Source organism: Emydura macquarii, unplaced genomic scaffold (assembly GCF_026122565.2).
Source record: "Emydura macquarii macquarii isolate MOO-44397 ecotype Brisbane River unplaced genomic scaffold, CSIRO-AGI_Emac_v2 contig_295, whole genome shotgun sequence".
Lineage (NCBI taxonomy): Eukaryota > Metazoa > Chordata > Testudines > Chelidae > Emydura > Emydura macquarii.
In genome coordinates, this window is record NW_027130432.1 from 9,318,163 (window position 1) to 9,331,018 (window position 12,856).

At 41.8% G+C, this 12,856-nt stretch overlaps 1 protein-coding gene across 5 annotated transcripts in view; it reads right to left on the reverse strand.

Moving 5' to 3' along the window:
• PRMT7 (protein arginine methyltransferase 7) overlaps positions 1–12,856 on the reverse strand; it is a 39,800-nt gene continuing 26,944 nt past the window's right edge. For 2 of the 5 annotated variants that reach the window (XM_067551691.1, XM_067551682.1), the window contains 4 exons: positions 6,170–6,244; positions 3,301–3,461; positions 1,499–1,595; positions 7–833 (listed from right to left, as the gene is read on the reverse strand). In XM_067551691.1, coding sequence (XP_067407792.1) covers positions 672–833; positions 1,499–1,595; positions 3,301–3,461; positions 6,170–6,244 — 495 coding nt within the window. In that variant the 3' untranslated portion in view covers positions 7–671. Of the gene's footprint in view, positions 834–1,498; positions 1,596–3,300; positions 3,462–6,169; positions 6,245–12,856 lie in introns of all 5 variants that reach the window. The other 3 variants (XM_067551656.1, XM_067551664.1, XM_067551674.1) reach the window with 3 other exon arrangements.

The window sequence follows — 12,856 nt, forward strand, 5'->3', positions numbered from 1 at the left end:
CATCTTCAAAACCGCAATGCCTTAGACACTGGCTGAATCCAAATGTTGTCACAAGGTCTTTTATCACAGACAACTTCCCTGTAATTAGTCACGACCTGCAAAAGTTTTCTTAGGTATCTTTAAGTGGTTTCCCTTTCCATATTAAATGCACTACTTCATTAATTTCCCCACATATCCCATCATGGGATTTCTACTGGTAGAGTCTGACGTAAACATCCTGTATTCTGGATGCTATAGAAAACAGTAAGGTAAATAGGTCAATTTTGCTGTCCTAGCAAGGGACTACATAAATTAACAGGTTAATTCATTTTCCTTTAATGAGAAAGCAGGATTTAATAAGTTCATCCCTTAGGATGCTAAATTAATGTTTAATATTTCACTAATTTGCCTTAGATCCCTGAAATAACCTCAAAATACTTCAGTTCTCACACTATAACAGGCAACGACAGATGGATTTATAATCTGATCAGCATTACGCCACCTGGCAAAACGCACCAGGTGGTTCTCTCTCTCCTTCCCCAGTTGTGTACTTTGAAAACAAAACTAGATATGCTTGAGCTAGGTTACAAAGCAGTCATCTTGATCACAATAAAATCTTTGCTGTAAAAAGGAAACACTATCAACATTTCAAAGTTTATTAATTATAACTTAGAAAAATATCAAGTAATGTTTTATGATAACGGTTTGAAACTCATGGCAATCTCGCCTGTCTTTGGGTTAAAATTTATAGAATACATGATAGCACTAGGGAAGTCTGTCAGACTTTCTGGTTCAAGTGAAGAACTGAAGAAATAGACAGCTTGCTTGCAATGGGGATTCCACTTGCAATTGCCCTGTGGGGGGGGGGAGGGGGGGGGGGGGGAAGGGGAAAAAAAAAAAAAAAAAAAGATAAAATAGTCCACAACTGCAAGACACTGAGCAATAATACTTTGATCCTCTTTAAAGGAAAAAAAACAGTTCTTGTCACCAGTCCAAATACACAGATCAACATTTGATTACATCCCTAATAACTCTTACCGGAGTTATAGATTATTACCCATTTCCCCAGCTGCAACATTTTGTATTGCACAATGCAATATGAAAAAGAAAACAATATTTGGCCACAGCATACTTAGGATGGGGTGAAATTAGTGAATATTTATCATTCTTTTCCCTTTTACTGAATTAGGCAGAGCAAGATGAATTAATCAGAACTTCAAACTACAGAAAGGTCTGAGTTGTGAATTTTATCTCCAGAACTACAGGAGAGTGATTTGGTTCAGACCTCTGTTTCAAACAACATTTTTTCACATTTACATAGACAATCCTACTGGTATTGTGCTTACATAGTTTAACATAGTACTACAAAGAAGTGTAGTGAGCAGCTCCATCTAATAAAAACCAGCACCAAGTAAGAGATAACTGTGTGTCCTGCAGGGGTGGATTTTTCAGTGTTGTAATTCCATAAACCTTTTCCTTCCTCTCAAACAACACAGGTTAAATGACATTAAGAAAATACCTTTTCATCTGAAATCTGCACAAGCCCTGTGCTGATTGAGATATCTGCAGTCAGATGATATTCCATCCACAGAACTGTTCCATGGCTTTTCCCTGTCCTGTAAAGAAACAGGTAAACAATTCTTTTTGGATAACTTTATAGAATACCTGAACCTAAAACAATGTCTCTCTTGTGAACATAGTATTGGTGTTTTATGGTATTCTCCCAATCAGTTGCTTGGGGAGGAGCTGAGTAGCTGAATAGGTCAGTCATTAATAGCAACTGTATAATCTATTGCTGACATGTAAATCTGACAAAATGTAGGAAAACTATATTGGAGCAGGCCATGACTGTGTGTGTTTGGGTCCAGGATAATTAAAAAGGTGGATAGGAAAGGAGGATAATTACTAAGGCAGACCCTAATAGGTAATAAGACACACACTGACTGGGAATCATACTTCTCCTGATTGGAAGACTGGGTGGAAAGGGGCCTCCTCTGCCTTTGCACCACACCATTTCCCCTCTTTTTCTGAATCCTATGGATACCTTTACCACACCTCCTGCTCCACAGAGCTTGGCTGGAAGAGATAAGTACCAGGTCCAAATATGCATTCTATTTTCCACAGAACCCCTAGTGCTTCAGGGGCAATCTCTGACAGTGTGGCTACAATGGAGTCATGCTGCAAAGAGAACACAGCTGGTGCTACAGCACAGGGAGCGCACACAGATGGTCCTGGCCTCTCATACGGCTCCATGATCCACACAGAACTCTCAGGTATCTGCCAGGTTTGGGGGCAGACTTTATGATCTATTCTGTAAGGTTAGGACAAACCTCACCCTTGCAATAAAATAAGAATTCCTCCCATATCAGGAGATCCTCAGAATCTTCTCTACCAGAACTCTGTCCTGTGAGTTTTACCCCAAGAAGGTATGATCTGGGCCACATAACTCCTCCAAGTGTTTAATTGCTATAAAGTGGGTATCACACAGGGAAAGCCAAGTTACAGACATTTAGGTTAGCATGACACAATTTGCCTTTACATTTGAAGAACAGAAGTCCTGTAGTAATGGAAGTTAAAACTAAGTTTTCTACTTACAAATTTTTTGCACTAGTTATACAGTATTCAAATAGTTCTGCAGTGTAGGCTGCAATTTTGGAAGAGGAATGTTACTTCAACTTTAGAGACATGTGGCTATAGAAAACCAATTGGAATTATATCTCAAAACACATGTTGCGTATAATATTTAAGAAAAAGTGAATTAGCTACCTACAAATATGGATAGTTACAGCAAAAAATGTTGTATACTTAACAGCTAATAAAATGAAAGAACCATAATTTGGAGTGCTGGTTCAGAAAGAACTGATCAGTCAAGAAACAGATGGCTATATCTGGAAAGGGGAAATAAACATCCAGATCTTGGTAACCTATAGATTAATTCAATCAAACTGTTAAAATTTAACTCATGGTAAATATGCTCTAGATCTGCTTGTTCATATCTTCCTTAATAACAGTGCTATTTTTAAAATACAAGTCCCTTCTTCAAAAAATTATGCCCCTCTAATTTCTGTCCCACTTCCCTGTTACTTCAGCTGACAACTGACAGATCACTACCCATGAAGGTAGGTGAAGTCTGGGTCTGAGGATAGACAGCAAGAGGTTACAGCGAGGTCTAGTCCCGAGTCCTTGAGGCTTGTGCAACTTCAGGTCACACCTTTAATGCTATTTAAATGTAGTCCTGGATAGTTACCTGGAGTAATGTATAAAGCATTGAGAGCAAGCAAGTTAAAACACATTATGCTTTTCCTAGACAATAATTCTCACCTTAACAGATTTACAGAGCCATCTGTGCTGAGAGTTTGTTGTGGTACCATCAATCTGAAGTCAAATGTCATAACCTCTTGGGGATCAGACAGTGATTTGCAAGGGTATTCCCACAATGGATGAGGCTCTGCTTCCTTGGACTCCCTAAAATTCAGGGAATTCTGAAGAAAGAGAAAAAGCTTAGGAAAGACCCTCAAGTTTGCATTTGACAAGCACTCTCCTTAATTAGTAATGCTGGGTATAATGTATGATGGTTTGTGTACCTCCTATCTAGGCTACAACAATATATATGAGCATGAAGCCATCAGCTCTTAAAAGATTCCAGCTAGTTTACAGAACACTGCATAAATCTCCTCAGCCACACAAGGTACTGCAAACACATCAAACCTCTTCTTCCTTCTCTATACTTGCTTCCCATAGAACAGGGGTGGGGAACCTTTTTGTTGTCAAGGGCCTGATGGTGGCGGGGGAGAAATTCGGCGGCGGGGGGGGGGTTCCGTGGGGGGCGTGGGGCAGTGCCCGCCGCCGAAGTCCCCCCGCCGCCAAAAAGGGGCAAACGGCGGCAGGGTTTCGGCAGCAGGCACTTCCCCCCCTACGGAACCCCGCCGCCACCGTGAAACCGTGCCGCCGCCGAATTCCCCGCTGCCGCCGAAGTCCCCCCGCCGCCAAAAAGGGGCAAACGGCAGCAGGGTTTCGGCGGTGGGCACTTCCCCCCACGGAACCCCGCCGCCGCCGTGAAACCACGCCGCCGCCGAATTCCCCGCCGCCGCTAGGGCCAGACCAAATGATTTCGCGGGCCATATACGGCCCGCGGGCCAGACGTTCCCCACCCCTGCCATAGAATATCAAGTTAAGTTCAATGTCTGTTCCTATCTTCAAGGCTCTCAGTGGCCTGGTCCAGGATGTCTAAAAGATCATGTAAAGCACTGTTTCTCAACCTTTTAAGTAGCAAGTAGCCCCTAACTTCTGAAAATTTTAATAAGTACCCCAATATTCAATTTTCCACTCTGAGAAATACAATCTTTTCCCCCTTTACTGCTGGACGACTGTATTCCTCGTAAAGCCGGAGAGTTCTGAGTGCTGTGTGGCTGTGGCAGATCACAAACTCCCCTGCTGTTTCTCCCCTCCTTCCTCCTCTCCTTCCTCCATATAGGAGCAAAGGTCAACACCAGCCAATCATGATGGCCTGATGGCGGGCTCACTGGTGTTCTCCTCACACAGGCAGGAACTTATGAGGTCTGAGCAGGCACTAGTGGCCCAAAGTGGATAGCAGCGTTCCCCATGGCCATCCCTAGGGAGGTGCAGGCCTGAAGCAAATCACACTGTGAGGGCCACTCTTAAGATTTTTATACTAGTAAAATCTGGGGCTGTCATAGTTGTCAATTTCACTGCTCAGCTAAAGCTAAAGATTGGGCAAACTGCTGGGCTCTCTGCCTGGCTTTCTGGGAACCGGGCTTTGAGCCGGGCAGGGGAGCTGCCACCTGGGCAAGTTACAGGCAGCTTCCGCCTAGCTGCCAGCCCATGAGGTGGGCAACTGCCACCCAATCCGAGCTGGGGCGGAGGAAGCTTCCATGCAGGCTGGGACCCAGGGATGTGAGCAGGTGGCAGGCAGCTGCTGCCCATCTTCAAGCCAGGGTGCAGGAGGCTGTCTCTCAGCTCAGAGCTGGGGCACAGGTAGCAGCCACCCAACTGCGAGCCCAGCTCACAGGGCGCAGGAGGCTGCTGCTGGACTCCCACCTCGGAGCTGGGACAGGCTGGGATGCGGGCGGCTGCTACCCGGCTTCCAAAAAAGATGGCAGCTGTCGCCTGGTGTCCCAAGAACCCCCTGCCTGACTGATCTAAAGTCTAGCATGAGGACTGTGTCCCAAGTCCTATATTTTATATAGGAAACAGAGCTTTCTGAGTTTTCTTGGGTGCCAGTCTAAGGTTGTGGAACCAGTTCCCATCACAAACCTCACCACTTTCTGTCCAAAAGCAAGGTACATTTCTTTGACCTGTCTTCTCTGGCACACACACACAGCAGCGTTTACATAACAATTTTAAAACCTAGTATGCCAAGACTCCACTGCAAACAAAATTCTCTTCTGGAAGGAGGATAAGATAAAGCAAGACCCACACATTAGATGCCCTACTCTTTATTTAACTGTAAAATCTGTGTCAGAAGAACCTATACATTTTCCTATCCATTATACTTCATAAGGGTATATTCCCAAGTTACTTATACATTGATTAACTGTCATGAAAATTCTGCTCTTGATAGAGAGATAAAACAACTACTGGGACCTATCTACACAAACACCCTCATTTAACAGCTATAGTTCCACAGCAGATGAAATGTCTCTAAATCCTGTCATGTTACAGAGGTCTTTCAGAAATGCTTGAAAATGACTATATGCAATTTTTGCAATGAAATTGATTGGTCCTCAGGCCTTCTCCTCTTGTTACTGGTAATGGGACATGCCAATAATGTTGGTGTCAAAGGATTAACCCCTACTAGCCACGTCTTATCGCTGATTCTTGGATAGCCATCTTAGATTTTGAGAATACATTTTCTTATCCCTATTTTAAATCAACAAATACAATATTTTCTGAATGCTTGAAGATGGCAAAACAGCTTTGTCAGCTAAAAAAAAATACAAGGCTAAATTCAAGAAAACTTAATTCTTGCAAAAATATCCTATGTCTAACTGAAAATGCCACTGCTATCAGTTTATGATGAAACTGTTCCTGTGTCTCACATACTCAGATGTAAAACACATGTTATTCATTCACATCTTCCACTAAATTAGGGGGTTTTTTTCTTGTAAAATTAAAACTTGAGCAGTAATGTCACATTCTGCCTAAAGACTTTAGATGATCTCTCTCTTACCTTAATCATGTCATCCATAATGTGAACATCAAACCCTTCACAGGTACCACATGGGCTTCGAATTCGCCACAAGTCCTAAGTAGGCAAAGCATGTATTCCTTTTAGGGAAGCATTTTAGTTGCGAACCAAGCTGTGAACTACATAATGCAACCACTTAAAAAGGATAGGAAAAGTATTAATTTTTTAAAATGTTTTAAAGCCTGGTGACTCAGGGGATTAATAATGAGACATATCGCCTTCAATCTTTAAGGCACAGGACGGAGTACAGATCCTGTTCTGTAGCAACCTAAAGTTTTTACTATCTTAGTTATGTTTGTTGGCTTTTGTTAAATGAATTGGTCTCAGTTCAGTTTCCAGAGGACAAATACCTAAACCCAAGGGGTATCTTTTGCTGACTAGACACAAAGGGCATGTAGATTGTTATCCTTCCAGGGAACTGGATCCTCCAGGTTGAGAGGCATGCTGATGGTACAATGTGAGAACTCTGCATTGCTTCCACCTGTTCCACCACTGTGGATTAATACAAGACTTCAGTCATCAAGCACTTTTCAATTTAATTTTTCCTGTAATTCTTATGGAAAAAACTGACAACTTAAAGTGCTATAACAGCACTTTACTCAACCATGCAGACCCGTAGGGTTCCACAGACTATGTCTAAGATTTCCAAAGGGGTCCGCACTTCCATTCAAAATTTTGTAGGGTTCCGCAAATGAAAAAGGTTGAAAACCATTGATGTAGACAAACAGTTCTGCTAAACAAAAGAACATTTCCTAGAGCAGGGGTCAACAATCCGTGACATGCAAGATGATTATGAGCGGCATGTGTCGTGGTGCTGGACCCACGTCACGGAGGTAAGGGGGTGGGGAGCGAGTGACTGCCGCGCAGTGCTGCTTGGGGCTGGGAGCGGCTTGTGGCCAGTGCTCGGCCCAAGTCATGTGACGGGGTGGGGGGAGGCGGGGTTGGGAGGGGGAGCAGCCTCCGTGCAGTGCTACTTGGAGCTGGGAGCAGCTCCTGGCCAGGGCACTGGGGCCACAGCATGTTGGAAAGAGGGGCAGGGGGAAGACTTGGCACGCCACTTCCCAAAGGTTGCCAATCCCTGCTCTAGAGAATGTATTTTAATTTTGTTGTAGCATAGGACTTCATTTTAATTCTTGCTTCCTATTTATATTCAGTTGTAGCCAGATAAGACAAGGCAAACTGAGTTTATTGAAGATAGATTCTACATTAATCAAACTTTGTCAATGCAAAGTATTCCAGTCTCTGAAGTCAAGTCGTCGATATACACTTATGAAGTGAACATTATTTTTCAGATAGACTTTTTTCACTCATGATCCAACAGGAAAAAAACAAACTTTTCTTCAACGATACGGTCCAGATGCCATGTCACGTGAGTATTTTGGTTCATGCTTAATTTCTAGAGCTAAATTAATATTAAGGCAACAATAGAATCAAAAGTTGAAGTCATTGAGAACTAGAGGGCTCCACAAGTGAAAACATTTTACTGGGTTTTCTTTTTGTGGCTGAAAAGTTTGTTGCACTATTCCAATAACAATCATACCATGATCACCTAGAAAACTGCCTACTCTTTGAATCTAGCTGCCTGAATACATGTGGACAAACAAAACCAAAATTTTATGACCGATCTAGTTTCAAAACACTTGCCTGAAAGTTCAAAGCAGCATCTATACATTTCACCTAAAAATAAGGACCCTTAGTACATATCCTGAAAGCACTGTGAGATTACTAAAGCCAGTTTTTAAGGAAATGCATATACTGTGTAATAGTGTTCCAAAAAACAAAGAGAAAATAAATCATACAGAATTGACCCTGTCATCTAACATAAACCATTATATCAATTCTATTTCTACAGCATAGAATCTGCACCACAATAATAATGAATGATAAACAACCTTTTAAATACAAGTAATAATGCTATCATATAGATGGATATGAAATTATTCTGCCCATATACCCTGCCTTGCCCACTGGCAATCAAGAAACAAGGAAAGAGGGTATACCAAAGTCAAATCTTTGGGAAAGTAAACTGGGGGAGTGAAACAGGTTTCTGGTAAGGTACATTGGTCCTAAATAACGAGTTGGATGCAGGAAAAGCTGAAGCCTGAGCTCTAGACCCTTTCACCTCACAAGAAGACTACACAGGTTCTGAGCTGGCTAAGCACGGGCCAGCCATGGGTTTTTCTTTGCTGTGTAGACATACCCTAAGAGACCAATAGCAGACCAATTAGGGAACCTGTGTAGTAAATAAATCCTATTCTACTCTCTAGAGTCTTGTATTCCTAAGTAAAAAAATATACATCTTTGGCTCAGATTGGGAGAAAAAACATTTAAAATATCAGGGACTAAAAGGGTCAATAGATTTGTGTTTCAGAAGGAAAGGCTGATATATTAAAACCACCAGCTACAGAATCTTTCATACAAGAGCTATAGCCAAGGTTCTAAATGAAGGATGCAGGCATTCCCAACCTCTCAAGCAGTTGCCTGCAGTTTTGCTACCTTCTCCCCTCTTCTCCCAACAGACTTCTTTAGGAATTTGAACTGTTTTATGGTTCCTCAAAATGAAGGTCGCACCACCTTTGAATTCCTGCTGAGTTTATTTTATCAATTATATAGTTCTTTGTACTGTGCATTATGAACATATATCTATATTCCTCTGGATATTTGACCACCATCACCCACCGAAGCCATGAAATTATTGTAAAGCAGCCTTTGTTATGTCATCTGCTTCTTTGTTTATTACAGTCACATTTTCCTGCAGCATCCTCCAAAACCTGATCTCAGAAGTCCTGCAGAGTTGGGACTCAATTTCTTCCTTCCTCACCACACCTTTCCCTCCAATCCATTACAGTTCTTACCTTGACGGGTAAGAATCCTAAAATAATTGTAGTGGTAGGCTCAAACAGACACTTGGTGACAAGTCAGATAAAAAAAAAACCTTAACATTTGTCTTCAATGGCATAGCAAGTGCAGTGATAACTGCCACTAAAATCACCTAACAGAAGGCTCTGGGAACATGTCAGTGTTCCAAATCAGTTGCTTCTGTACTTCTTTTTCAAATTGATCTCATCTAAAGAACAAATGCCAAAGTTTCATAATAGCCTAACTAAAATCCGTCTTACAGAAGGCATGCTGTGTACTGAAATGTTTCTCAAACATTAAACATAACACCAATTGGGCACACAGTGCTTTGATAAAAAATGCACGCTCAGACAAGCCATTACAGATGTAAGTGTTTTGTCTCCCACAGCATGATTAGCCATTATCCTACACATCAGATCTATTACTTCAAAGAGTAGCATTACTTCAGAAACACTGCAAACTGTTCTGTATTCCCAGAGCATCCTAGACAGGAAGAGTAGTAAGACCTTAGGAACAAAGAGCATGCAATAAAAACACCGATCACCAAGCTGAACAGGCATCTTAGATCTGAAAGCATCAAAACCTCCATAAAATGTGAATGCTAGTTTAGCAGAACAAGAAGTTTCACAAAGTCTTTCCTGGATTCACAAAGAACTTTTACAACTCTTTACTGAAACAAATGGCACATAGTAACATCTGAAGATTTGCCTCATCTTATTTCTTCAAAGGGGAATGAGGTTGGGGAAATATGTAAGGCTATGTCTACACTACAGAAATTTGTCCGCATAAGATATGTCGACTTTCAGCCACCATACTGGTGGCTGATGTCCACATTGCTCTCCTTAGGTCGGTGGAGTGCATCCTCACTAAGACCACTTCCACCGACCTAAAGGGCAGTGTGGGGGGGAGCCGAGAGAGCCATCTCTCAGTTCCCTGCAGGGAGCCCACAGGCTCCTGGCTGCCCCACCACCACTACCGATCCCAGCCTGGTGCGGGGACTTCCCTGCTCCCAGGCAGGAGCCGGCTGCAGCCCCATGGCTTGCCCTGTCCCAGCTCACAGCTGGGAGCTAGCCACCGAAACTCCGGCTACCAGCGGGGCTGCAGCTGCCCACGCCCGGGCTCGTAGCCCAGCAGCAGCTGCCCATGGCTTTGCCAGCAGGGCTGCCAGCGGGGCGACAGCCTCCTGACTGCAAGCCCAGGCGCAGACAACTGCAGCCCTGCTGGCACCTGGGATGCTGGAAAGCCCCAGGTGGCTGCCGCTCAGCTGCGAGCCCACAGCTTGCAGGCATCCCACTGCGGCAGCTGCCTGCCAGTTCGCTGCCCGCGGCTTGCCCCGGCTCGCAGCCAGGCAGCAGCTGCCCGCAACGCACAGCCGAAGCCCAGCGGCTTGCGGAGCCAGGCTCCAGCCCCCCCTCCCATTTGTCAATTTCACTGCTCTAGCAGTAACAAGTATGATAGCCCCTCCACCACTCTAAGGGGACACAGTATCTACACTGACACTGTGTCGCCCCACCTCTGCTGACAAAAGGGTGGCTGCAGTGTGTACATCAGGATTGTTTGTCGACAAAACTCTCTAGTGTGGACGAGACCTAAGTCTCTGTGAACTGTATACAATTTTGATGTTGTTATTACCAATCTCTCCCTTTCTTGTGACTGGATTCCATCACCCAAAAAGGCAGAGTTATTTCCTATGAAGGATTTTACTAGCTATAGTGCTCTCAAAACTTCCTTTCAACAACTGTTATTGGAAGGGAGTACTTCTTATTGTATCTAATGATTCAGTGAACAGGTAACATTTCAGTTCAACTGTCATCTATTTATAAAACCATTGTGCCAATCTTTAATGAATGAGGAAATTCATGAGTTTCAGAAAGACTCTTTTTATTACTCATTTATTGCTGTAAAGAATTAGCCCATCATTATTTCTGCTCACACCTAGTCTTGTTCACTGAATTTCTGCTTTACACAGAAGGTCACTGTGATGCCATGAGCCAGATAAAAACTGTTCTAAATTACACTGAATGCATCAAAAACTAGGGTAATTATGAAGCATCTCTAACCAGCCTTCTATATGATGATCTATTAGTACATTTGAAATGATTTAGATCAATAGGTGGAACAAACAATTTAGTGCAATTCTGTAGAATGGTGGTGAATTTCCCACTTTTATGACACTTGTCTTCTGGGCTTTAGATCTTCTAGGATTATTTAGCAGTGCCAAGTATGAAGAAATTTACATTTAACCTTTTCTTTAACTGTAAAGTCATAACTCAGGTTATATTTTATATAAAAATTGATCAAAGAAAGGCCTACAAATGGTTTCTGCTTTCCACTCATTCATGTTGCAGGTAGAAAAGGCCCAAATCAGCACAGTTTGAGGAAGGGGAGAAGAACCCCATTAATATCTTTAGCACCACAAGACTTGTTAAATTGCAGGGGTTTCTGGTACAGTGAAATCTATTCAGTGCAGCTTAAATTTTCATCAGTGACTATGATTGTGGGTGCTTCAGTTTTTGAGTGTTCAACTTAATCATTGTACAAGGGCCCAACTTTCAGAGGACAGAGCTCAGCACTTTCTGAAAATCAGGCCTTTTTAAATAAATCTCGAGTTGGGCATCCAAAAATTAACGCACTTAAAATCACTAGTCATTTTGGAAAATTTAAGCCATATCTATTTTAAAACAGAATTCTAAATATCCAAGGAGTATTTGCATTATTAGTTGATTACCAAAACAAATTTGCTATGTGACGTATTTTGTTTAATGAAAAATAAATATGTTTCCAAAGCAGACAGTTTAGCAATGCCAGTCAAGTTACATAGACCTGCACTTTGTGGATTTGTTCTCAAGCAGTAGAGCTAAACATCAAATGGCTGGATATAAAGATGACTGTGCAAGAAGCTTAAGGAGACTATTCTGCTCTAGATAGGTATTTAACTGCCACTACAAGCAAAGGGAGCTGTGCACGCTAGTGTGTAACAATGGGAAGATATAACATTAAATCTGCAATGTTCTACTGTGCATCTTTATTTTAATGGAAGAAAATGCATGAATCTTAAGTTTTGTGTAAATGCAACAAAATGTTTTGTAATGTTATATTTTATAACACACTATATTTGATATGACACTAAAAAGCTCTCAACAATTTGTCGTTCCTCAGGATATGAAACTGTTTATATGCTGAAGACAAAGGCAGCACTGATAAATCTATGAAAGATTAAGGATCAATACAGATTATTTATACATACAGAAGACCGTATACATTTTTAATGAACTGCAGATGTCTTGTCTGAATAGCTTTTCTACCCTCACTATGAGTGATAGGTAAATTTGGCTACAGATGTACAGGGAGGTAAGTACACACGTTGTTAAACAGGGACTAGTTCCCAGGTCTCCCAAGTCCTAGGTAAGTACAAAAACCTGGACCATTCTTTCTCTGGTCTAATGAAAAGCAAATCCATTCAGAACATCATGATCATGCATTTCCTTTTACTTAATCAATTTGAAAAAGATGTCACTTCTGTCTGATTTTTTTTTTAAACATATATGGTATGATTCCTAACATAGAAATGGGAGAGGCACTAGTACATAAGATAATTATTAAGATGTGGTTCATGATACGAAAAGGTTGAGATTCACTCCTCCACTAGAATGTTGCAAACTTAACATTAAAAATTACTATAAAATAAGTTATTGAAGCCTGCCCAGTCTTATAATTGAAAAGTGTCATTTTTAGTTTAACTTGCAATTTTTCAGAACATGGCACTTATTGGCAAAACAAATTTGATATATTTCAATAGTTTCTCTTTAC